At 46.8% G+C, this 25,566-nt stretch overlaps 2 protein-coding genes across 5 annotated transcripts; both read left to right on the forward strand.

The window, feature by feature from the left end:
• Positions 1-56: 56 nt before the first annotated feature.
• OSCP1 (organic solute carrier partner 1) lies at positions 57-20,131 on the forward strand. Its single transcript, XM_074934695.1, has 10 exons — positions 57-215; positions 12,704-12,858; positions 13,567-13,734; positions 14,193-14,273; positions 14,979-15,082; positions 15,537-15,665; positions 16,351-16,420; positions 17,216-17,355; positions 18,141-18,204; positions 18,946-20,131. Exons 1-10 carry the CDS (start codon positions 104-106, stop codon positions 19,060-19,062), a joined length of 1,140 nt encoding a protein of 379 aa, XP_074790796.1. The 5' UTR covers positions 57-103; the 3' UTR covers positions 19,063-20,131.
• A 1,994-nt stretch (positions 20,132-22,125) lies between these two features.
• Positions 22,126-24,104, forward strand: LSM10 (LSM10, U7 small nuclear RNA associated). Of its 4 annotated transcripts, none has more exons than XM_074934209.1 (2): positions 22,126-22,284; positions 23,532-24,104. In XM_074934209.1, the coding sequence occupies exon 2, from the start codon at positions 23,549-23,551 to the stop codon at positions 23,918-23,920; it is 372 nt and encodes a 123-aa protein (XP_074790310.1). In that variant the 5' UTR covers positions 22,126-22,284; positions 23,532-23,548; the 3' UTR covers positions 23,921-24,104. The 4 variants fall into 4 exon arrangements, with proteins under 4 accessions (XP_074790310.1, XP_074790311.1, XP_074790312.1 ...); XM_074934210.1 differs by lacking the exon at positions 22,126-22,284 and adding an exon at positions 22,387-22,484; XM_074934211.1 differs by lacking the exon at positions 22,126-22,284 and adding an exon at positions 22,682-22,704.
• Positions 24,105-25,566: the final 1,462 nt, after the last annotated feature.

The raw sequence follows: 25,566 nt of genomic DNA on the forward strand, positions 1-25,566 counted from the left end.
CCGTCAATAAGCCGCCCCCTGATTGGTTCCTGCCCCTCCTCGTTGCCCTGGCAACGGCGTCCGCGTTAACCGGGGGCCCTCAGGCGCTGCCCGGCCCCGCGCCATGTCGGCCCGCTCGCTGCCGCTGCTCTTCCTCAACCTGGGCGGGGAGATGCTCTACATCCTGGACCAGCGGCTGCGGGCCCAGAGCATCCCCGGGGAGAAGGCCCGCAAAGGTGAGAGCCCGGCCCGGGGGGGCCGCCGCCCGGCCCGCCCCCCCGACACAGCATCCCCGGAGGGGCCGCGCCCCGCCCCTCCCCCCGACAGAGCATCCCCGGGGGGGTGCCCCCCGCTCCGCCCCTCCCCAGAACATCCCCGAGGGGCCGCCCCCCCAGACAGAGCATCCCGGGGGGGGCCGCGCCCCGCCCCAGCCCCCGACAGAGCATCCCCGGGGGAGTGCCCCCCGCTCCGCCCCCCCCAGAACATCCCCCGAGGCGCGGCCCCCCCCGACAGAGCATCCCCGGGGGGGGGCCGCGCCGCGCCCCGCCCCTCCCCCCGACAGAGCATCCCCGGGGGGGTGCCCCCCGCTCCGCCCCCCCCAGAACATCCCCCGAGGCGCCGCCCCCCCAGACAGAGCATCCCCGGGGGCATCCCCCCCTGCCCCTCCCCAGAGCATCCTCCCCGACACAGCACCCCGCGAGGCCGACCCCCGGCCCCTCCCCAGAGCATCCCCCCGAGGGGCCGCCCCCCGACACAGCATCCCCGGGGGGGCACCCTTCGCTACAGCCCCCCCTGCCCCGCCCCAGAGCATCCTCCCCGACACAGCACCCCGCGAGGCCGACCCCCGGCCCCTCCCCAGAGCATCCCCCCGAGGGGCCGCCCCCCCGACACAGCATCCCCGGGGGGGTGTCCCCCGCTCCGCCCCCCCCAGAACATCCCCCGAGGCACCGCCCCCCCAGACAGAGCATCCAGAAGGACCTAGACAAATTGGAGGATTGGGCCAAAAGAAATCTGATGAGGTTCAATAAGGATAAGTGCAGGGTCCTGCACTTAGGATGGAAGAATCCAATGCACCGCTACAGACTAGGGACTGAATGGCTAGGCAGCAGTTCTGCGGAAAAGGACCTAGGGGTGACAGTGGACGAGAAGCTGGATATGAGTCAGCAGTGTGCCCTTGTTGCCAAGAAGGCCAATGGCATTTTGGGATGTATAAGTAGGAGCATAGCGAGCAGATCGAGGGATGTGATCGTTCCCCTCTATTCGACACTGGTGAGGCCTCATCTGGAGTACTGTGTCCAGTTTTGGGCCCCACACTACAAGAAGGATGTGGATAAATTGGAGAGAGTCCAGCGAAGGGCAACAAAAATGATTAGGGGTCTAGAGCACATGACTTATGAGGAGAGGCTGAGGGAGCTGGGATTGTTTAGTCTGCAGAAGAGAAGAATGAGGGGGGATTTGATAGCTGTTTTCAACTACCTGAAAGGGGGTTCCAAAGAGGATGGCTCTAGACTGTTCTCAATGGTAGCAGATGACAGAACGAGGAGTAATGGTCTCAAGTTGCAATGGGGGAGGTTTAGATTGGATATTAGGAAAAACTTTTTCACTAAGAGGGTGGTGAAACACTGGAATGCGTTACCTAGGGAGGTGGTAGAATCTCCTTCCTTAGAGGTTTTTAAGGTCAGGCTTGACAAAGCCCTGGCTGGGATGATTTAACTGGGAATTGGTCCTGCTTCGAGCAGGGGGTTGGACTAGATGACCTTCTGGGGTCCCTTCCAACCCTGATATTCTATGATTCTATGATCCCCGGGGGCATCCCCCGCCCTGCCCATCCCCAGAGCATCCTCCCTGACACAGCACCCCGCGGGGCCGACCCCCGGCCCCTCCCCAGAGCATCCCCCCGAGGGGCCGCCCCCCCAACACAGCATCCCCGGGGGGGGTGCCCTTTGCTACAGCCCCCCCTACCCCTTCCCAGAGCATCCCCAGGGGGCAGGCCTGCAAAGGTGACAGCCTTGTGCTAGGGGACAGCCCCCCTCCGCCCCCCCAGCATCCCTAAGAAGGGCCACAAAAGTGAGGCCTGGGGCAAGACTGCCCTGGTGCTACTCTGCCCACTCACCTGCCATGTATTGGCTTTAGAGCCCCTCCAATATGGCGGGCTGGTGGAGAAGTTCCTGTGTATCATAGCCTAGGCTGAAACTGGGAGCAGGGTGTAGGGAATGGAGCACGTGGGAAGGTCAGGGCTTTTTAGAGGAGGCGACTTCACCACCACTACCACCACCCCTTTCCCTGCACCTCTGAAATGGACCCAACTTGAGTTCCATCCCTGTGACAGGCTTCAACATGCTCTCTCCATGGGGCCAGTAGGAAGCTTTCCTGGAGCAGCTCTGACCCTTATGTAGAAATTAGATACTTGTTTGGGTTTTTTTAAGGCCCCACTTCTTGCCCCTGTGGTTTGAAAGGGGAGTCTTGTGTCTGTGACCCAAATTTATAGTTGCTGTTTAAAGTCCTGTAGACAGCAAACAATCATGTCAATTTCACACTGGTGCTTAGGAATCTTTGAGCCCCAGAGGCAGGGCTGGTACTGTTCACCAATGAAGGGGATATGAACACCAGAGGCTGCGGGTAGGGTGGAGCAGCAAGCACACAAATCAAGTGCCCCTGCAGGGCAGTGAAACAACACTTTCCCTTCCAGAAGCCAGGAGGGCTGGTGCTTCAAATGTATCAAATATCTGCTATGTACAGAACAGAAAAATAGGACAGAGTTTGAAGACCGCACCTGGGTGCTCAGATGCCATGTTGATAAGTGCAATATAAACACCTAGAGAGAATCTGAGCACCTGGGAATAGGGGAGGTGCATTTCTCACCTGTATTATCCCTCCTGCTCCTGGGTGACTGTAGCTCTCCCTCTCCTTGCCTTTTGGTTGGCCTCTGGCTAGTAGGTCAGATGCTAGGACTAAGTTCCAGAGCCCTAATGGGGAGGCATCACATCTCCAGATGCTGGTGGTGGATATCTGCCTAAAGACTCAGTTTCCTTTACATGTCTGACATTTCTAGTTAGGTTCATATTTACACCGCTACGCAATTTAGCTTCATCCCTAAAGAGAGTCAACAAATAATTCACACACTCTTTTGGATCCTGTATCTTTGGCTTTCTGTTCAAGAGGCTTTGTACACTGCCCTCTAAATAGCTGAGACTCCATGAGCAAATTTTGTGCTAAACTGATTTTAAAATGGCTTGTTGCAAGCACATACTGAGCCAAGCTGTTTTTTTCTGGAACCATGTTTAAAATTTGTCTTTAATGGAGTTTTAGACACAGCACTGCTGGATACTTAGACTCATAGATGTAAATGGTGATGTTACATTTTGAACAGAAAAATTCTGACTAATGTAAGTGTGTGGGGGGGGGGGAAGGATATTGTTGAATGTGGATCAAAGCTACACTCCAGCTGTCTATACTCTGTTTCCATTCTGTATGGCACAGTCATGCTCTATCCCCCTACCTAATATATAGGTTTCTTCCGACTATTACATCTTTTATGGAAACCTTGAAATCAACAGTTCCAGTTTGAAACCAAGGTTTGTGATTAGATCCCCTTAATTTAGGGGCAGATGTGAACACCTCATTGTAGCTGCCTGGGTGGAAGCCTGTGTATGGGAAATGTATGTTCCACTAGAATATGAGTTCCACTAGAATATTATAATGTAAAATGATACGACATCATGCGGAGGAGAAAATGTGCCCAGGTGGAAGACTTTACTGGGTGTGCAGAGGACACATTCTTTGCTGCTTTGGGGAAAGGAATGACTCCTTCCCACTGATCCAGGAACAGACTGGAGGGCAGCATCTACATCTCTGCTCTTGGTCACTGTGAAGTAGAGGAGAGGAGGGTGGGAATTAAAAAAGAAAACTGAGGAAATCCCAGAAGACCAAGAAGCAAATAGAGAGAACACCAGTCATGGAGGTACAGGAATAAGGTGAAATATTATCCTTCTCCTACTAATTCCATCTACCAAGACGCGACTTTGCTGCAGCACAAAAATGACCTCAAAGATGTTCATTCATGGCAGTGTCCTGTTTTTAGCAATTTCACTCTGAAATATGATCAGTCACTCTCCTGCTCCAAAGTGATCTACCGTTTAGTAGTAAGTTAGTCTCATGCAGTCATGTTTGTTGGGTGATATTTCCCTGTATTTCATTTATATAGGAGAGTTATTAATATACTTACTATGGTATCAGAAGGATACTGCAAAGACAACATAGTCATAACAAGCATTTCCTAATCAGGCCATTATGGTCTTAGATTAATAGATTCCAAGGCCAGAAGGGACCATTGTGATCATCTAGTCTGACCTGTATAACACAGGCCATAGAACTTCCTGAGAATAATCCCTACAGCAGATCTTTAGAAAAGTATCCAATCTTTATTTTAAAATTGTCTCTCGGTGATGGAAAATCTACCATGATCCTTGGTAAATTGTTCCAATGGTTAATTACTCTCACCATTATAAATTTATGCTATCTTACACTAGGTACCTCTCTGGTAATGACTGCATGAAGCTGTTATCATTAGGGCTCCATGTTTGGCACGGAGGTCGCAGAAGTCATGGATTCTGTGACTTTCCGTGACTTCTGTGGCAGCCAGTGGGGCTGACCCCAGAACTGCCCAAGCAGCTGGATCCAGGGCCAGCTGTTCAGGTGGCCCTGGGGACAGACCCACTGGCCGCTGCTGGAGCGGCTCGGCAGCCAGCCACTTGGACAGCCCCACAACCAGCTGCACCAGCCACTGCTAGAGTGGCCCCGGAGCCAGCTGCACTGGATGCTGCTCTGGCAGCCCCAGGCAGCTGGCGCCAGGGACCACCTGAGCAGCGGTCTCCCAGGCGGCCAGAGTAGCCGCTGCTTGGCAGCCCCTGGCAGCTGGTGCCACTGGCCCTCCCCCCCCACCTCCCCAGCAGCCCCCAGACACCTCCCTTAGCAGCAGCAGCCCCAGCTCCCCCTCAGCAGTGCCCTCCACCCCCACCCCCCAAGATTTAGTCAGGGGTATTTATAGTATAAGTTATGGACAGGTCATGGGCCGTGATTCTTTGTTTCTAGCCCGTGACTTGTCCATGACTTTTACTAAAAATACCCGTGGCTAAATCGTAGCCTTAGTTATCATACTTACCTACATCTCCAGAAAAACCATCACTTCTTTACATACTAGAGATTGCTACACTTATTTCAGTAAAGAGCTGGAATGGGTGGAGGCTTACAATAGAAGAAAGTAAAAACTAAGATTGTGCATTTGGTTATCATGGAAACCCAAATAAACTTGAATATCTCTGTATTTGTATTTCGGAGCTGAATGCCTCAGGGATCCATTTATGGAACCAAAATAACTCAAGATTTGGTCTTCTCAACAATATTTTCATCATTCTGGTTCTGAAATATCGCAATAACAGCAGCTGAGGTGTTATTTTTGGACCCAGAGGTGGCTTCCTGAGCCCCTGAGAAACAAAAACACACAATTTTAAAAATAAGAGAAACATAAATATATGACTACTGGACTTTGTGCCGACCCTAGTAACATGTTTTTGGATCCTGTATTTATAAAGTTGTAACGTCATTATTAAATGTACCTCCCCCTTTGATTTCATACTTACTGCACAAAAGCTCCAACCTTAAATCAGTAGCATTATGCAACTCTCATTGTAACATTTTCTGAATTAAACAAATTAAGGTTAAAAATAAACCACTTTCTTCTCCCAACCATGATTTTAGATGGGGCAGGGAAGGAGAGCCCAAGAACTTTAAAATTTCATAACAATAAGAAATAAGGGAAAAGGTTCATTATGCTTTTCCATCTGTCCTCCCAAGCTGAAAAAACTGCTTAACAGTAGCAGAGGATAGATTACAGGAAGCTATTTTTAACAATTCATATTATAATGGCTAAAGTAATGACAGGGCTATATTATTGCACCATCGCTGTGTACTGTTCAGGTGGCTGGAGGTACAAAACTTAGGCTTGGCCTACACTACCAACTTATGTCAGTATAACTACATCACTGTGGGATGTGGAAAATCCACCCTCCTGAGAGACGTAGTTATACCAGTCCAACCCCCAGTATAGACAGTGCTATGTCGACAGGAGGGCTTTTCCCACTGACATAGCTACCACCTCTTGGGGAGGCGGAGTACCTGTGCTATCAGGAGAAGCTCTCCTGTTGGCGTAAGTAATGTTTTCACTAGAGCTACAGTAGCTGCACTGGTGCAGCTGCAGTGGGGTAAGTGTAAACAAGCCAGTAAACATAATGACCCATGAGGTGTGAATTAGTGAACAAGTTTTGACACATCTCGATGAGAACATAGGACCTGCACTGCTGTAGCTGCATTTTGCACTCTGGAAGATTCAGGCTTTATTTCGGTTGAGATGTGGTTACAGCTATGTTGTGATATCATTGGTTAGAACTGCTGACTCTCTATTGTTCACTTGTGAGTAATAAATCTAGTTGTATTGAAAACAACCAGATACATTAGCTCTTCCCTTTCCCAGCTTGATGTCAAAAGTGCTGAGCATTTGCTTGGGATAAAATTCTGGCCTCAGTGAAGTCAGTGGGATTTTTGCCAATGACCTCAAAGGGGCCAGGATTTCACCATTGGTGTTTGGTTTTTAACGTGAGTGAAAGGTAAAAATGGCAGGCAGCCTTTTCTTGTTAAGCATTGAATGCTGACATGAAACATAAAGTCCATTAACTAGATTTTTCCAATTTCTTTCTTTTAATCTCCTTGCAAGTATTGTTCTTACTACTTGAACCACTGTTTTTGTTTTGTATGCTTCGTGTAGATGAATGGACAGATGTGGACAGGAAACGAGGTACTGTAACCTTTTAGCTGCATGCAGTAGATCAACACAACCATTTGCACAGACGCACACCGACCCCATATGCACATATACACTCCGAACCCTGTTGTCACACTGTTGTAGTTGTAGCAGTTGTCAAGAACACAAAACAGGTGATTCTTCAACCAAGACTTTCTGTTTAAAAAATACATTAATAATTTTAGATCTAAACACAAGTAAATCAAGGACCCTTTAACAATAAATATCTTTCAATCATGCAGCCCTTAAAAATAGCTTCTCTGAAAATTAATTATAATCAGAGCAATGCATATTAATAGATGGTATCTTCACCAGAGAACTTTCTAGCCAAATCTGAATGTCTTTGTTGATTAACCTTATAGAAATACAAGCATATGACTGCATGAGTTCTGTGAGCATTGTTCATGTGTAAAATGCAGGCAGTAGTCATGTATGCTGCATAGCAGTATTTCTGTAAGGATATTCCCAATTCCCTAATCCCCTACCTTCCCTGATCTCCAGTTTCCAGGGCCCAATACCTCTTTAAACAGCTTCCTTTTAATAGTTATGATTCAGTTTTCAGAATAAAGCCTTCAGCATTCTCTGTACATTTAGCTAAGGTGCTTTTCACTATGATATATAAGTAGGGCTGTCAAGCGATTAAAAAAATTAATTGTGATGAATCGCACAATTAAAAACATTAATCATGATTAATCATGCTGTTAAACAACAATAGAATACCATTTATTTTAAATATTTTTGCATGTTTACTACATTTTCAAATATATTAATTTCAGTTACAACACAGAACACAAAGTGTACAATGCTCACTTTATATTTATTTTTTATTACAAATATGTCCTCTGTAAAAAAAAAAATTGTGTTTTTCAATTCACCTCATACAGGTACTGTAATGCAGTCTCTTTATCATGAAAGTTGAACTTACAAATATAGAATTATGTACAAAAAAAAAGAAAACTGCATTCAAAAATAAAACAATGTAAAACTTTAGCGCCTACAAGTCCACTCAGTCCTACTTCTTGGTCAGCCAATCACTCAGACAAACAAGGTTGGTTACAATTTGCAGGAGATAATGCTGCCTACTTCTTGTTTACAATGTCACCTGAAAGTGAGAACAGGCGTTCCCATGGTACTGTTGTAGCTGGCGTTGCAAGATATTTACATGCCAGATGCGCTAAAGATTCATATGTCCCTTCATGCTTCAACCACCGATCCAGAGGAAATGCTTCCATGCTGATGATGGGTTCTGCCTGATAACGATCCAAAGCAGTGCGGACTGACGCATGTTCATTTTCATCGTCTGAATCAGATGCTGCCAGCAGAAGCTTGATTTTCCTTTTTGGTGGTTTGGGTTCTGTAGTTTCTGCATCAGAGTGTTGTTCCTTTAAGACTTCTGAAAGCATACTCCACACCTCATCCCTTTCAGATTTTGGACGGCACTTCAGATTCTTAAACCTTGGGTCAAGTGCTATAGCTATTTTTAGAAATCTCACATCAGTACCTTCTTTGCGTTTTGTCAAATCTGCTGTGAAAATGTTCTTAAAACGAACAGGTGCTGGATCATCATCTGAGACTGCTATAACATGAAATATATGCAGAATGCGAGTAAAACAGAGCAGAAGACATACAATTCTCCCCCCAAGAAGTACAGTCACCAATTTAATTGACGCATTATTTTTTTAACAAGCATCATCAGCATCACCTCTGAAATGGTGGCTGAAGCATGAAGGGGCATACGAATGTTTAGCCTATCTGGCATGTAAATACCTTGCAACGCCGGCTACAAAAGTGCCATGTGAACGAACGTCTGTTCTCATTTTCAGGTAACATTGTAAATAAGAAGCAGGCAGCAGTATCTCCCGTCAATGTAAACAAACATGTTTGTCTTAGCAATTGGCAGAATAAGAAGTAGGACTTGTAGGCTCTAAAGTTTTACACTGTTTTGTTTTTGAGTGCAGTTATGTAACCAAAAAAATCTGCATTTGTAAATTACACTTTCACGATAAAGAGATTGCATTTCAGTACTTGTATGAGGTGAATTGAAAATACTATTTCTTTTATTATTTTTACAGTGCATATATTTGTAATAAAAAATAATAACATCAGGTGAGCACTGTGCACTTCGTATTCTGTGTTGTAATTGAAATCAATATTGAAAATATAGAAAAACATCCAAAAATATTTAATAAATTTCAATTGGTATTCTATTGTTATAAGTGCGATTAATTGTGATTAATTTTTTTAATCGCAATTATTTTTTTGAGTTAATCGCGTGAGTTAACTGCGATTTATTGACAGCCCTATATCAAGGGGTATTGACATGTGAATATGCTGGAGTTTGCTTCCGTTCTTCTCTGTGGCTCCACAATGTGTTTTGTGCAGTTACATGTTCTTGCAGCATTTAAAATGTACTATCATATCAAAAGGTTCTGTCGGGCTCTAATGTAACACATTCAAAAGTGGGATGCGGAGGATAAAACCACCTGATTTTCATATTGATTTGGTCCAAGGCACAAATGTGGATTCCACATAGATCAATCAGTAAAGCTTTAATACTTTCATTGTGCAAGGATTATACAGTAAAAACATGCCGTATCCATTGCTGGATGCTACTATTAAAAGGAACGATCCCCGAGGAGTCAACAGTCAAAAATCACAAGGTTCTGTTGTTGATGATATCATGATGATTCAGGCTTCACCCATCCTCATCTACTTCATTGACTTCAGTTATTTATCATTAATATAAAATTGTTCACGTTTACACAATGAGTAGCTAAAGGAGCTGCTGCAACTGTGTAAAATGTAACCTGTGACTGGTGTCTGAAGCAGTAATTAGTAGTTGGCGGACTGTAATGTGAACATGTATGTGTCTGTTGTTCACGGCTGGAGTCAGTTATAACGTTGGTTGTCAGCAGTTGTGTACCTGGATTTTGTTTTAAATGGAAACTTGTAGCAGGTAAAAATGTGTAACTGTTTTGGTCTTGGATTATTCCTTTGGTTGATTTGAATGTAATCTGGGAAGCATGAGCTTTATCAAGAAAGAAAGTTATCTGCTTCCTGTCATGCAGGTGAGCCATCTGTTGTTAAACTGCATTAGAAACTGAGATGTGTGGAAAGAAAAGGAGGACTTGTGGCACCTTAGAGACTAACAAATTTATTTGAGCATAAGCTTTCGTGAGCTACAGCTCACTTCATGTGACATGATTATGGAAAAACCTCTATGAATCCTCCATCTTCTCTCACATCAATTGCATTCTCTCCTTGTGGGGATGTCTCCTGTCTGCACTTAGATCCCTTTCCCTGGTCCTGCTTGCTGAGCTCCCTCTGTGCTTAGTTGCCTTTTTGCTGCATTGCTTAGAGTGACGCGCCTCTGTTTTTTTTTTATTTTCCCAAACTCAAATGGCTAACATGTTCTCCTTGGGAGAACCTACACTCTGGGATCCCTTTGCTTGATCCAAAGCTATTGTCTTTAGTTCCTATAAAGAAATTAATGCCACATTTCACTATCAGAAGTGTGTTGTCAAGGTGTGTTTTTTTGAATGATACTGGGGTTGACTGTGCCCTTTTTATTTGTTTATTTATTTGAATATTTGTTGCTTTCACAGCTCTATTTTAAGAAATGTGAATGGTTTTAATTGCAGGAATTAATTTATGTAAGGATTGATGTGTGTGGTTAATACAAGTCGTCCCATTTCATTCCATTCCATTGTGAAACACCTATAGAGAGACTTTGAGTATTGCTGCAACTCTAAATAGGATTGTTCTGCTACTTGATAGGATGGCATTGGTAACAGGTGAAGGAGAAGACCTTAATGGATCTTGGTGGGCACAAAAAGTGTGCAGTGTGTGCAAACAGCTATAAAATATTCATGTTCTTATTGCTATGGGGCAGAAGGTCTGATTTTTTTCATGTTTGCCCAGCTGCAAAATAAAGTATGTAATGATTGATACTTATTGACATTGCATTAGATTTTCTTCATTACTAAAGGGATGTTGAATTAAGATTCATTGTACTGCTGTGAAGCAAACTTTTCTGGCTAGGACTGACAAATAAAATGTTTTATGGACAGTACATTCCAAAGGTGGGCAGTGGGGGGAAGAAAAACCTTTTAATCGTAGTTGCTTTTATTTGGGTCACTGCTTCTTAGAAGCTGAGAATAGATTGGGATCCCCTATGAAATGTCTTAAGATGCCCACAAGGGGAAATGCTATTTTGCATCTTTGTAAATATTACCTCCAAGCAAGCATAGACGGAATTGCATCAGTAGTGACTTGCGCTCCAGCACCCTGAATTATCTGTTTCCAGCTTCTCAGCACCTGAATGGTACCTAGCAGCTGCCCTGGATATCTAACTAAGTTTCCAGTATTATTTAGTGCCAGAGAAGGTGAAAATTGCTGCGACATAGCTCCCGCTGCTGTGCAGTAGACCCACTCACCACCCCCGCTCCCACAATAGTGAGCGTGCATGGCTAACTCTACCAGTAAGAAATAATGTCAGTATTTATATAAGTAATCACGACCACCAAGTATCTTTGTTTTCTGACTTCTGCCCGGAAGTTTCTGTAATCCGCTTTGAATTTGCTAGCATCACTATCTTTGGTAGTGGTCATCTGCTTAGAAGAGGCTTAATCCTTGCTCTGTAGTCTTGGTATGGACTGCAATATTCGCTTTCATTCAGCATTTCCATAGTGGGACGTGAGTGTGTGTGATACAGAGTTTAGGGCCAAATTCAGTGCTGAAGACAGTGGAGTTACACCTCCTCGCATCACTGCTAAATTTCTCCCTGGTGGCCTTTGTCCCTTTCAGAAAAGCCGTGTACAGTGTACTCTAGATGTGTACGCCAGCAGTGTACTCTGATGGCTAGATCAGAGCACTGCGAGGCAGGACGCCATGGTTCTGTTCTTTGCTCTGTCACTGCATCTCTTGAGTAAGTCACTTAACAGCTCTGTGCCTCAATATACATATATAAAAAGGTACTATTCACCTCATCAGGTTGTTGTGAAGCTTATTAAATGTTTTGAAGTGCTTTGAGATTCTCATATGAAAATCACAGTGGAAGAGCTCAGTATTATCTTCCAGTGGTGCCAGTGTTTGAAATGCTTTCCTTACCACCAAAAATCCAAATCTGTGCAACACAAAAACTTCAGACAAGGAACCTTGAATAATTTGATAGACTTCTGTTAAAAAGAGGAAAAGAAATTTATTTCTCACATTTCTAAAGGGAGAAAAAGATTCAGTTGACCATAATTTATTTTAAGATGGTAATGTGTAAGTCCAATCTAATTTAGAACCACAAAGCTTTCCCTGTGGAGCAGAATTACAGCTAAATAGGCATTAGATGCAATATCAGCCTATTCACTGAACCAGACATTTCTAATTTAAATAAAAAAATAATAAAAGTGATAGACATGACTTTAAAAACAATGCACTAAAAAGAGTCTTATTCCCATCAGAAAAAAAGTGTTTGTTGCCTATGGCTGTGTCTACATTACAGACTTCTGCCAGCCCAGCTCTGTCATTCGCAGGGGTGAAGAAGTGTGATCCCTGACCTACAGAGCTGTGCCAACAGAAGCTCCTAGTGTAGATGCATTTATACTGGCAGAACTGCACTTTTACCAGTATAATTTGTTTCTCTCATCGGAGATGGTTTTTGTTTAGCTGCGTCCACACTTGAAGTGTTTGCTGGTGTAGAATACCAGTATTTTTTTCTGTTGTGGCTCTGTGTGTGGTTTGCATAGGTAACAATTCATATGAATCGTCGCACACCCGACTGTCTGTGTCCTCCATGTGGAACAAAATAGAGCATTAGCTATTTCTGAAGTCTGTCAGTATAGAAAATCAACAAGATGGGTTCTTTTGTCTTTACAGTTATGAATGATATCATCACAACCATGTTCAATAAAAAGTTTATGGAGGAGCTGTTTAAACCACAGGAACTCTATTCCAAGAAGGCCCTGAGAACAGTGTATGACCGGCTGGCTCATGCTTCAATCATGAGGCTGAATCAGGCGAGCATGGATAAGGTAAAAAGATTGTCTTCCCCTCATAAATTATTCTAGATATTAGAAGCCATTTGTTGCTTTCTTCAGTGCTGCTTCTCACTGGGTGTTGATTGCAGCAGAATTTTTTTATATCATTCTCAGTTTATCAAGCATTTTGTGACAGAAATACTCCATGCAAAAGTTCCTCCTCTTTGCTTTCTTTCTAAACCCAGGAAAGGTGTTAGAAAATACACCTTAGTATCAGACACATTAAGATAACTCAAAACAACAACAAATTCAATACTCTATGTTTCTGCTTTGATAGTGTGAAAGTGTTTGATTTGGGGTATTCATTAGGTGTGTCTTAATTTTAACTGTGTGTATGCTTATTACTGTTTGGGCATCCCCAAATTCATACCCTCAATTTTGTATGTGCAAATACCTGAATGTGTGCCTGCAAAGAGTATTTTTACATGCAAATAATTGTGGCTGTAACTAAGGAGGTTGAGGGAAGCCCCTGTGAATACTTTACCTTATGGGTTTAGATACTAAAAATTAAATTCTGCATGTAATAAGTATGTATAAAACCTACCAAAGGAATAAAAGATCATAGCTCTTACCATACAGGTATTGGGATGAGTTTTCAAAATCACTTTCCAGATTAAACTTGACTTGACAGTAGGATTTGCACCAGATGATAACTGACCTAGGCTTTTTGATCTAACCAGATTTCCCTGTATTATTTTACAGCTCTACGATCTTATGACTATGGCTTTCAAATACCAAGTTCTGCTCTGTCCTCGACCCAAAGACATACTGTTAGTCACTTTCAATCATCTGGATGCTATCAAGGATTTTATACGAGACTCCCCTAACATTCTTAACCAAGTGGACGAAACATTTCGGCAGCTAATCGATGTAAGAGCCCAATTATTGGATGAACTATAGGCCTCCCAGCTGTTTGTTTTTTCCACTCTTTTTCCAATGTGGATCTTTTCTTTCAACCTTAGGGAACAACTCAAATCACTCTGCTCCCCTCTGAACCTGAAGGAAGGCTCTGAAGTGTTTTAAAAACACTGCTTGAAACTGAACAGTTTAGAATTCCAGTGTTGTTTTCATATTGGCTCACTTTAAGCTCTTTATTTATTTAAGGCCCAATCCAATTCCCATGAAAGTGTAAGTCTTTCCATTGACTTCAGTAGGAATTGAATTTGGAATTGGTTTGTTAACAATGACAGCTTACCACACTGCCCTTTATTGATTTTTATTTGCAACACAATTTTGACATTTTTGTGGCCACATTTGACTAGATGGGACAGGTCATTCACAGAACAGCTTAGAAACATTACAGTTATAATTTCTTTTCTGTTCTCTAGATGTACAGTTGTCTCTCTGCTGGTGAATTTCAGCTGATCAGGCAAACACTCCTAATTTTCTTTCAGGACATGCACATCAGGGTAAGTGTCCCATTTCATTAGCCCATAAGAAAAACAGTGAGTTTGATTTTGTGGCAATAAAATGTACGTATTTTGTTATAATTACACTATTTTGAAACAGGTGTGTTTTTGCTGCTCAGGCTTGTAACTTGCATTGATGTGCTTGATCTCTCTGTAACTGAAAAAACTGAGCACAATATAAATAACAAGTGTGCCCAAGAGCTTTTACTAAATGAACGTCCCCTTCACTAGAATGGTATGAAAAGCAACGACTGTCCATGCTCAGCTGCAGTTCTTTAAATACTAATATACAGACTGTTTTCTGGACTTGGGTTTTTCATTATTGGGAGATTTCACAAACCCAGAGATACCTGTTTATGTACAAACTCGACTGACAAACATTTTTCTTTTTAATTAAAGGCTTGACTAAGAAACCATGAAAAACTGGGGATTGACAGCAAGGATTCGACATTCCTAAATAAAATAAAGGGTTCTGTTTTATTCATTTGAGTATGATCAGTTAAAGTTAGAGTAATACTTCCAGTCTGCGGGCGATGACTAGAATATGACTACTGTGGGCCCAATCCCACAGTCCTTTCAAATATCAGCCTTCCTTTGATTTTTGGCAAGAATTACCATGCAGGAAGGCTGCAGGATCAGGCTCCAAATGGTTTACATTAGGAGTCATTTGACTGGTATTTTTGTGGGTGGGGTGTTTCTTTGCAGGTCTCCATCTTTCTAAAGGATAAAGTACAAAACTCGAATGGTCGCTTTGTGCTGCCAATATCAGGTCCTGTTCCATGGGGAACAGAAGTTCCAGGACTCATCAGGTGATTTCTAGACCATTATTTATTATGTATGCAGCTCCCCCAGTGTGCATGGCTGCCCACAAAGGAGCAGGTGGTACCAACTGTAAAGAGAATACTTGTTCAGTGGGAAGTGCACCGAAACGATCATTCATTCCGCATAGATCACTGACCATCTGTTGGGTATTACTTGTATAGCTCAGGACTTGGAACAATCTGGCAATGATCTGGCAATGAAAGGCTCAGTATTTCGTCTGTAATCCCCTGTTCCAGCCCCTTATGTCCCAGCCCCTTATTTATTCTTTTAAAATTACATCACTGCCTGTTATCAATTTAGTAATTTTTTATAATAGTATCAGACATTTGACAGAAGAGAGCTTGATCCCCCATCCTCCAGTATGAAGAGCAAAGCAAGTCAGCACTGAAGAGCATCACTAAATATCCTGAGATAACAATGATTTATTTTTATTCCTTTAAGGATGTTTAATTGCAACGGAGATGAAGTTAAAAGGGTTGAATTCACCAATGGTGGAAATTATATCAGTCCACAAAGGGAAGGTTCATTTGATCTTTATGGAGACAGAGTGCTTAAACTGGGGACAAATATGTAAGTAAAGTGTCCTACATAGAAACTACATATAAAATTCTTAATAAAACCTGCTGAAGGTCAGCCTTGAAGATAAATAGCTCTTGATTTGTTGAGGAAAATATGTCTTCAGTCTTTGTATCTCATTGGCTTGTTGATGCCACTTCTGCTGCTCTTTATCAACTTGACACCTTTAGTTTAGTGATGTCTTCCTGGGAGGAGAACGACACAACTAGCAGTAGCTATGTATGGATGTATATAAATAGCCCCAGAAAAGAAACAGCAAAATCTCAACTCCTGTCCACAGCAGAGCTGAGGAATGGCTGGATCTGTAGTTTAGTAGTACACCTTCTGTGAGCTGCATGTAATGATCACTTAGGTTGCATTCAGGGAATACGTTTGATGACATAGATTTCTTCTGAGTAATTTTGCCATTCAGGAAAGAAGAGTTAGGAGTACTTTTTGCCCATTTGTACTTTTCTTCACTCAAGCACTTTAGCACAGTCCATATGTCAAAAAACTGAATTAGAACTGCTCGTCCCAATTATTCACTGTCCCCAGAAAAGAATGTATGGATATAATGTTATCATCCAGAAATCGTATTTTGAGCCTATGCAGGCAGAGAAATTTCTTTGGCTCCTACCCTGTGTACAGGAACTGACTGTTTGTTCCCTGCATGCAGTAACTTTTTTATTTTTCCCTCTAGGTACAGTGTTAGTCGGCCAGTAGAGACGCATATGTCAGGAGCATCCAAGAGTTTGGCATCCCACACAAAGGTCGGATGTCCTTCTATCCCCGTCATGCTTCACTAAGTTCTTGACCTCAGTGACATTCTGTGGCAAAAAGTATTTTGGTCTAATTACGCATTATGTAAAAAAGTATGTTCTTTTATCAGTTTTGGATTTGCCACTGTTTTTAGTTTCATTCAATCTTCCCTTGCTTTTTTATGAGACATGAAGAACAGAAGCTCCCAATCTTCCTTTTCTAGACCATTCAGTATTTTATATACTTTTATCATGACCCCTCCTATTCATCTTCCTTTCTCAGATAAACAATCCCAGCCTCTTAAGGCTCTGTATATAGGAGAGTTTTTCCAAGCCTCTATGTTCTTCGCCTTCTCTGAACTCCTTCCAATTTTGTACTGTCCTTGTTGCCATGGGGTGACCAGAGCATATTAGAGGAGGCTACCAGTGGTTTATATCATGGTTTAATAATTTTTTTCTGTATTGTTCTCTGTCCTGATCTTTATGCATGCTAAAATCGTTGTTTTTGTTGTTGTTTTCCCTAACCAGTTGTTTGACCTATTGAAACAATTGGAAGTTGGTTTTACAGACTTTTCAGCTGTTCGGTTTAGCCAGACAATTATTTTGTCCTGTATGCGCAACTCAGTTTGAGTCCATATGCGCTAAACATCAGTCAGCCACCATATTGCTTCTATAATATAAAATATTTAATAATAATAATATCACATTGAAAAATGTTGTCCTTTACAATACCAGGAACCAGCAAAACGAGTATAGTCCTTCTTTTTCTGTTTGTCCATCCAATGAATCCATTATTGTTTTCTGCAGGAGAATGCAGCCCCTAACCCTCTTGCTAAAGAAGAACTGAACTTTTTGGCTAGATTAATGGGAGGCCTGGAGATCAAGAAACCCAATGGCAGTGAGCCGGGATTCCGATTAAACCTATTCACAACAGACGAGGAGGAAAAGTATGCTTAATTCCAACGCAATTTTGTGTGTGTGGTTTTGGTATTGGGGAGAGGCACAGCATTGACAGTCCTGGAGACTGAAGCCCTTTCTCCAAAGCGAAGGTACAGCACAGGGCAAGCTTTCTATTATAGCTCAATCCTGACCTGGATGGATCCTCTCCAGGGACAAGAGAGGAGTTCAGTCTCTCTGGTGTGTTCACACCGTGGCCACTGTTGAAATTACCAACCAGAAATCCAGTTAGCACAGGTGGGGGTTTTTTGTAACGTGGAGTCTTCTCCACTATAAAGTGACTGAGGCCTCTAATTCCCCATTGGATGGTAATGACTTTTGATCGCTAGTGACCTGATAGATTTGAACTTGTGGCTGAAGCGAAATACTCTCTATCCCATTTCCAGTCTCCCTCCATCTCCTTTTAAGCAAATAAACATTTCACAAAATAAGAGCTTTATTATAGCCTTAATGACAATTCAGCGAATCCGGTCTCTCAGCTCTAATCATCCTAGTCTCTTTGATAAAGGATCTATTTTCTGGCTGGGGGCAGGGCGGGGGGAGAGGAAGGCTGCCATTCCACTGTCTGATTAGTTAAAGTTAAAGCTAGCTGGATGTGTTTTGTACTAGAGAAAAACTAGCATCTCTCCATAGTTAGCAAAAGAATCATGGATGTTCAGGGGTTGCTATATGAAGAAGGATGCTCAGTAAATTAATAACCAACCCGATATTTCCCCTTCACTCCCTTATCTGTCATACATGAGATTAAGTAAACTTTTTTTATGCTTTCAATCAGATATGCAGCATTGACCAGGCCTGAAGAGTTATCTTACAAAGTTATCAACATACAAGCAACCCAGGCATGTATAGTGTATTTCAGATCATTGATCTTTATCATCTCTTTGTTTCTGAGAAAATAATTGATAAATTTTAAAAATATTAATGTATTTTGACAAAACCCTGTTAAGATCACAAATCAGTAATGGAAATTATGTGCAGACTTAGCAATTACAAAGTAATAAAATTTGAAATATAGCAAATATCTGCAACTGTATCTCCTTTACTCACCTGCCAAAGCACAAAGTTTTAAAAATATATAGGCTAGAGAAGGCAGATCCTATGGACCATTTGCCTGCTCCTGTTGCCCTATACCTGCAGATCCTCACATGCTTAACTTTAAGCAGGTGGTTAAGTATGTCACCTGAGTTTTGTATTCTGATTCCAGTCCTGTGGTCTGCACAGGCCAGAACTGCAAGGGCAGGCTCCATCATTAGCTATTTTAAGGGAAAAGCAATGGCCAGTGTTATCATTAACCAATGGGGGGAAGAGAGGACTACACGCTTGTTTTTATTTGTAGTGTTTACAAAACTGGTGGTTCATCAGGCGTTTAGTTAATTTCTCCGTAACTGAAAAGAATATTTTCTTAAACATACTTTTTATGTTAAAATACATAAAATTCAGAATGCTGAGGGATTTTCTAAGCTTATGATGACAGTTCTAAATTAGGTCAAATTTTGGACCTTAAGTCTTGAGGTGAACTCTCTGACAATAATTGTGAAATTAAGAATTTAGATGTTGTTGTTTTTTTTCCTTTTCAACAGGACCAACAGCAGAATGAGGAGCTGGCTCGAATCATGGGAGAGTTTGAGGTGACGGATCAGCCCAGTCAGAGCACAAGCAAGGGAGATGATTTACTGGCTATGATGGATGAATTATGATACTCTGCTTCCCAGAAGCACAGGCAGAACAAGAAGCTGTTTATTTAGTCACTTACAATTTGACATAGACAGAAACCTGCTGCTAGTCTCCTACCACATGGAGCTATTACAAATCCAGTCTGTTTGTGTCATGACTGAATGCACAGGCCAGCCTCAGAGCCCAGAATCAGTCTGGGTGGCATTAATACACATGCTACAAAAACCACTCTAATTTTAAATGTGACCTTTCAATATTTGCCTCCTTCATTTTCTGTGAAAGCTCTAGATTGTTCCATGCCTCAGACTTAGAATCTTGAGTATTTCAAGGAAAGGGGAAGTGGGCATTCATGTTCCGCCCTGAACCTTAGCTGGGGGAAGTCTGGATACGTTAGACACCATTTATAATGGGAAATGTGAAGCTTGGTGTAATATATACTAGCTTGTGTGTGGTTCTTAAGCACTCATGGAAGGAACAGTCCCTTCTCTTTGCCAGTTGAGCCAGAGATTTTGTGTGCTTCAATTCATGGAGCTAGCCGTCAGTCCACCACTAAACAGTAGCAATCTCTTTTTTGCTGCACTCATAAACGTGAGAGGCCTCGAAATGACCGACTATCAAAGAAAGTGTCGTCTTTGCGTTTCTATGTACCTGATGTATATTTGTTCACTTTTCAGTAAGGGACGGTAACATTCGTCACTATTTGTTTCTACCCCATCACAAAACAGCGGACTCCAGTTCTTCAGAAATATTTTCCCGAGTGCATAGGTTTTTCTGCCTTAGCGTAAACCTGTTGGCACTGAGCAATGTAAACTTCAGCCCCTAAAGGCTGTCTACCCCTTTTCTTATTGCCCCGTAGTGATATTCCTCTTTATAAATGTAGCAATTGGAAAGTAACTTTCAGCTGGATTACTTTTGTGGTCTGTTGTTTGCAAGAAATAAGGAACCTTCTCTTAGCTACAAATTAACTTGTCGATATGAATAAGTGGATTTAGTTCCAGTAAAATGTCAATAGTAGATTTACGGTAATAAATCAGGAGCTGATCCTAAATCATACATGCTAGTGAGGGCAGGGGCATTTTCTTTTTATCATTAAAGTAAAACAAGCCTAATATGTGGATGAGTATAAGAGGGAGTTCAGGGTAGGGGAGACGGGGGGTGGTTCCATGGCCCAGGGGCGGAGATGGGGGGGTTCTATGGCCCAGGGGGGGTAGGGGAGATGGGGGGTGGTTCCATGGCCCGGGGGTGGAGATGGGGGGGGGTTCTATGGCCCAGGGGGGGTAGGGGAGATGGAGGGGTTCTTTGGCCCAGGTGTGGAGATGGGGGGTTCTATGGCCCAGGGGGGGTGGGGAGATGGGGGGGGGTTCCTCTGGCCCAGCGGGGGTAGGGGAGATGCGGGGGTTCTATGGGCCGGGGGGGTGGAGAGATGGGGGCGGATGGGGGGGTTCCATGGCCCAGGGGCGGAGATGGGGGGTTCTCTGGCCCAGGGGGGGTGGGGAGATGGGGGGTGGTTCCATGGCCCAGGGGTGGAGATGGGGGGTTCTCTGGCCCGGGGGGGGGGAGATGGGGGTTTCTATGGCCCAGGGGAGATGGGGGGTTCTGTGGCCCGGGGGGGTGGGGAGATGGGGGCGGATGGGGGGGTTCTATGGCCTGGGGGCGGAGATGGGGGGTGGTTCCATGGCCCGGGGGCGGAGATGGGGGGGTTCTATGCCCGGGGGGGTGGGGAGATGGGGGTTTCTATGGCCCAGGGGAGATGGGAGGGGGTTCCATGGCCCGGGGGCGGAGATGGGGGGGTTCTCTGCCCTGGGGGGGTGGGGAGATGGGGGTTTCTATGGCCCAGGGGAGATGGGGGGGTTCCATGGCCCGGGGGCGGAGATGGGGGGGTTCTCTGCCCCAGGGGGGGTGGGGAGATGGGGGGTGATTCCATGGCCCAGGGGAGATGGGGGGGTTCCATGGCCCGGGGGCGGAGATGGGGGGGTTCCATGGCCCGGGGGGGGTAGAGGAGATGGGGGGGGTTCTATGCCCCAGGGGGGGTAGAGATGGGGGGGTTCTATGCCCCAGGGGGGGTAGAGGAGATGGGGGGTGATTCCATGGCCCAGGGGAGATGGGGGGGGGTTCCATGGCCCGGGGGTGGAGATGGGGGGTTCTATGCCCCGGGGGGGGTAGAGGAGATGGGGGGTGATTCCATGGCCCGGGGGCGGAGATGGGGGGGTTCTATGCCCCAGGGGGGGTAGAGGAGATGGGGGGGGTTCCATGGCCCGGGGGCAGAGATGGGGGGGTTCTATGCCCCGGGGGGGGTAGAGGAGATGGGGGGTGATTCCATGGCCCAGGGGAGATGGGGGGGGTTCCATGGCCCGGGGGCGGAGATGGGGGGGTTCTATGCCCCGGGGGGGGTAGAGGAGATGGGGGGGGTTCCATGGCCCGGGGGCAGAGATGGGGGGGTTCTATGCCCCGGGGGGGGTAGAGGAGATGGGGGGTGATTCCATGGCCCAGGGGAGATGGGGGGGGGTTCCATGGCCCGGGGGTGGAGATGGGGGGGTTCTATGCCCCGGGGGGGGTAGAGGAGATGGGGGGTGATTCCATGGCCCGGGGGCGGAGATGGGGGGGTTCTATGCCCCGGGGGGGGTAGAGGAGATGGGGGGGTTCCATGGCCCGGGGGCAGAGATGGGGGGGTTCTATGCCCCGGGGGGGGTAGAGGAGATGGGGGGTGATTCCATGGCCCAGGGGAGATGGGGGGGTTCCATGGCCCGGGGGCGGAGATGGGGGGGTTCTATGCCCCGGGGGGGGTAGAGGAGATGGGGGGGGTTCCATGGCCCGGGGGCGGAGATGGGGGGGTTCTATGCCCCGGGGGGGGTAGAGGAGATGGGGGGGGTTCCATGGCCCGGGGGCGGAGATGGGGGGGTTCTATGCTCCGGGGGCAGATAGGCGGTGGCTCCACGGCCCAAAGGGGCGGACGCAGGGAGGGGGCGGGCCTGCGACCTACGCAGGGCGCCACGCCCCGCCCCGCCCCGGACATGAGCCAATGGGCAGCGGCCGCCCTGCCCCCAGACGCGCGTTGAAAGGGGGCGGGCCTCAGCACCTGGGCCCCGCCCTCTGCTCACTGCGCACGCGCTGCTGGGCGCGCGGTGATCTGGGGAGCGGGTCCGGAAGAGGCCGAGTTCGGCCCGGAGCGCGCGGAGCCTGGGGGCGGGGCCAGCCCGGGGCGCCGCCCCCCCCCCCCCCTCGTCCCCTGCAGGAGCAGCAGCCCGGTGAGCGAAGCCGCCAGCCTGCGTGTGCGCGCCCGCGCGTGGCTCCGCTCCCCTCCCCTCCCCGCGGGCACGCGCCGGGCGCTCGCACCCGCCGGCCCCGGCCCGCGTCGGGAAGCAGCGGGGGCGGGGTCAGCCGGGCCGGGCCCCTCTGTCCCCCGCGGGTGGGGGTCGCTGTCTGAGCCGGGGGACCCGGCTCCACGGTGAGGGGCTGGCCGAGCCCGTGGGCTGTTCTGGCCCCTCGCGGGTCGGGGCGGCCCTGTGACCCCCCCCATCACCCCCGTGAGCGCTGGCAGCCCCCGCGCGGGGCCGCGCCCGGCCTGGGGGCGGGGCAGGGCGGCGGCGGCGGGGTCTCCACCCGTGGCCGGCGTGCGGGCGAGGCGGGATTTCCTGCGGACGCGCTGGTCCCGGAGCTCAGACTAGGTGCGACCCGCTTTGGCTTTCGGGACAGGCGGGCTTGGTGGCCCCTTAGAGACGGACCCATTTGTCTGAGCATCAGCTTTGGTGGGCGGCCGCCCACGGCATCGGATGCGTTCGTCTCCCCACTCTGTTTTCCACTGCACGCATCTGATGAAGTGGGCTGCCGCTCCCGAAGGCTGAGGCTCAAATAAACGGGCCCGTCTCTAAGGGGCCACAAGTCCTCCTGTTCTCTTTGCGGATACAGAGGAACGCGGCTGCTCCCCTGAAACCTGCCCTTTATTTGAGCATCAGCTTTCCTGGACTACCGCCTGCCTCCTCGCTTTGGGATCTCTGACTCTGCCGCTCCTGGGCCCCTGCTCAGGCCTCTAGGCCGTGCTGCCTCGTGAAGCGTGCGTGTCCCCAAAACGGACCCCACGGCAGGCACGGCATTCCCCGGACTGACTGGTTTCGGCAGAGTGGTTTAAGGAGGGAATGGGACGGAGACCACCCCCCTTCGGCCTGTAGAGGGTGGAAGTGAGGCGCGTTAACTGTTGTGTCTGACGCGCCTGCTGATGTCCGTGATGTGCCGGTTGCAGAGAGAACTTCGGAGACTGATGCTTCTGGTTGTCTGGCCAGCCCCGTGTACCAGGGCTCAGTTCATCCTGAAAGCTTCAGCCATGTACGTATGTGTTATATAATGTGGTCCCGACAAACTGTCCCCAACATTGCAGAACTCGGGACTAGCGGAGGCCAGGGGCAGTCGGAGGTAGCAGCAGGACCTGTTGGAGAGAGTTAACATGGGGTGAATTCAGCAAGCGTTACACAGGCTTCTCTTGCTCTTTTCCTTGTAGTTGGGTAGCGCTGTACAATGGAAATCAGCCACTCTGTCAAAGAGCGCACCATTGCTGAGAACAGCCTGGTCATCCTACTCCAAGGTATCCACGGCTACGTCACCACAGTCGATCTCCGCGACGAGAGCACCGTGCTGGGCCGCATCACCAATGTGGACGCCTTCATGAACATTCGCCTGGCTGAGGTGACCTTCACAGACAGGCAGGGCAGAGTCTCCCAGCTGGATGACCTGTTTGTGACCGGCAGGAATGTCCGCTATGTCCATATCCCTGACGAAGTGGATATCAAGGCCACAGTGGAGAAGCAGCTGCAGCTGATCCACAAGGTGCGCTATTTTGGAGGCCGAGACAAAGGGAGAAAGGAATTCCCTACAGCAAGACACAAATAAACTCTCCTGGGCATTGCCCAGAATTCCCAGGGAGCTCTAACCTGGAACGACAGCTGTCAAATCCCTTATAACATCACCCCCACTTCTGTACTGGAAATCTTCCTGTCTCTGTTACCGTTTTAGAGACTACAAAAAACATGTCTCATCCTGAAAGATCCCCTGGGCTGCTCTTTCAAATCCCTTCTCTGTTTGTTACGGGGATTTGGTTTTGGTTTCTTAGGGCAGCTTCCTGACATTGGTGTTGGGGGGATGAAGGGGGGGCGGGGGGAATGCAGACAAGGGATCATCCATAGGGGTTTATTTTTAATTTTTTAAGGCCTCTGTGAGACCTTCTGGTGTGTTTCTTGATGCTCTGGCAGGTAAGGGGAAGGAGGACACTTTTATGTCCCATCTCGTTCTTAAGTTGATCAGTAAACTTTTTTCAAATAAAATCTTTGTCCAGAAACCAACAAGCTTCTTCTGTGTTATCATTAGGTCTCTCCAGTGCCCTTTGCCAACTCCATTGGCCTGTGGCTTGGGCCATCGCTCTATTTTTATTCTTTGATCAATGGCTGGTGGATTATTTCTATTATCACATAAATCTTTGCTCACCAGCTAAGACCTGAGAATTCGCTACCTTCTCTCCATTAGGAAGTTAGAACCAGAATGGAAGGCAAGATGGAAATCTCAGCTCATGAGACAGGCCAGAGGGCTAGCTAGCAGGGACAGTTGGATTATTAACTGACCCCTGGTTGCTCACCTTGTGTTATCCAAATGCTAGAAGTGGTTTTGCCTTTGCAGTGGAAAAGAGATCAGAAAGGCCTAGGTCATTGCTGCAAAAAAATGTAGCCATGCCATCTTTCCCTGGCTGATTAAACCCTGTCATCTCTGGTGTCCTGATTTAAAATTAAATGAAGTGAGCTGTAGCGCACGAAAGCTGATGCTCAGATAAATTTGTTGGCCTCTAAGGTGCCACAAGTTGTCCTGTTCTTTTTGTGGATACAAACTAACACGGCTGCTACTCTGAAACCGGGGTTAAGCCAAGCATTGAATGCATCCTTGCTCCGCTGTGCGTATTCAATCCTGTGTCTGGGTGAGGTGGGCCGCACAGGCTGTGCCAGAGGCAGGAAAGCACACAGACTGCTGATGGCTCAACGGGACGAATCCCCTTCTCTGACACACACAGAAGGAGTCGCTCCTGAAATAGTTATGCCCTGGTTAACAGCTGACAGCCCCGGAGCTCTCCTAGCCTGTCACTGGTGCAGGTGAGATGGACAGTGACCCCTTGGCCAGTCGGGCTGGGAGCCCCTGTGCCTGGTTTGGCTCTCTAGTGAGACACAGACCAGTGTCAATAGTGTCTAGCTGAGCTTGTCCATTTCCTGCTAGCAGGTGGGCGGGAAGCTGTGAGGCTGGATCTTAAGTGGGGAAATAATAGAAGGATCCTTCCATGCACATACTCTGTCGTTTTTGCCAGCCTGGCACCTGCTATGGGAGAGGACTTCGACCCCTACTGCTTTCACCTGGCACAGTGTACCAGCGCTGCATGGCGTAGTCACAGAAGTCACACAGCCTGGCCTAGCCCTCCTCTGCAGAGCACAGTGAGTGATCAGTGCTGTGTGGTGCTGACATTTGATTGCACGAGAGACAGGCCATCTAACCCAACAAAG

The sequence above is a fragment of the Natator depressus genome, chromosome 19, assembly GCF_965152275.1.
Source record: "Natator depressus isolate rNatDep1 chromosome 19, rNatDep2.hap1, whole genome shotgun sequence".
NCBI lineage: Eukaryota > Metazoa > Chordata > Testudines > Cheloniidae > Natator > Natator depressus.

What these genes read in the sequence shown, in the direction of transcription:
- OSCP1 (XM_074934695.1), top strand. Translation starts at nt 104, where the DNA reads ATGTCGGCCCGCTCGCTGCCGCTGCTCTTCCTCAACCTGGGCGGGGAG. An exon ending in CATTTCGGCAGCTAATCGAT is followed by an intron (nt 13,735 to 14,192) that starts GTAAGAGCCCAA and finishes TCTGTTCTCTAG; the next exon opens with ATGTACAGTTGTCTCTCTGC. An exon ending in TCAACATACAAGCAACCCAG is followed by an intron (nt 18,205 to 18,945) that starts GCATGTATAGTG and finishes CCTTTTCAACAG; the next exon opens with GACCAACAGCAGAATGAGGA.
- LSM10 (XM_074934209.1), top strand. Translation starts at nt 23,549, where the DNA reads ATGGAAATCAGCCACTCTGTCAAAGAGCGCACCATTGCTGAGAACAGC.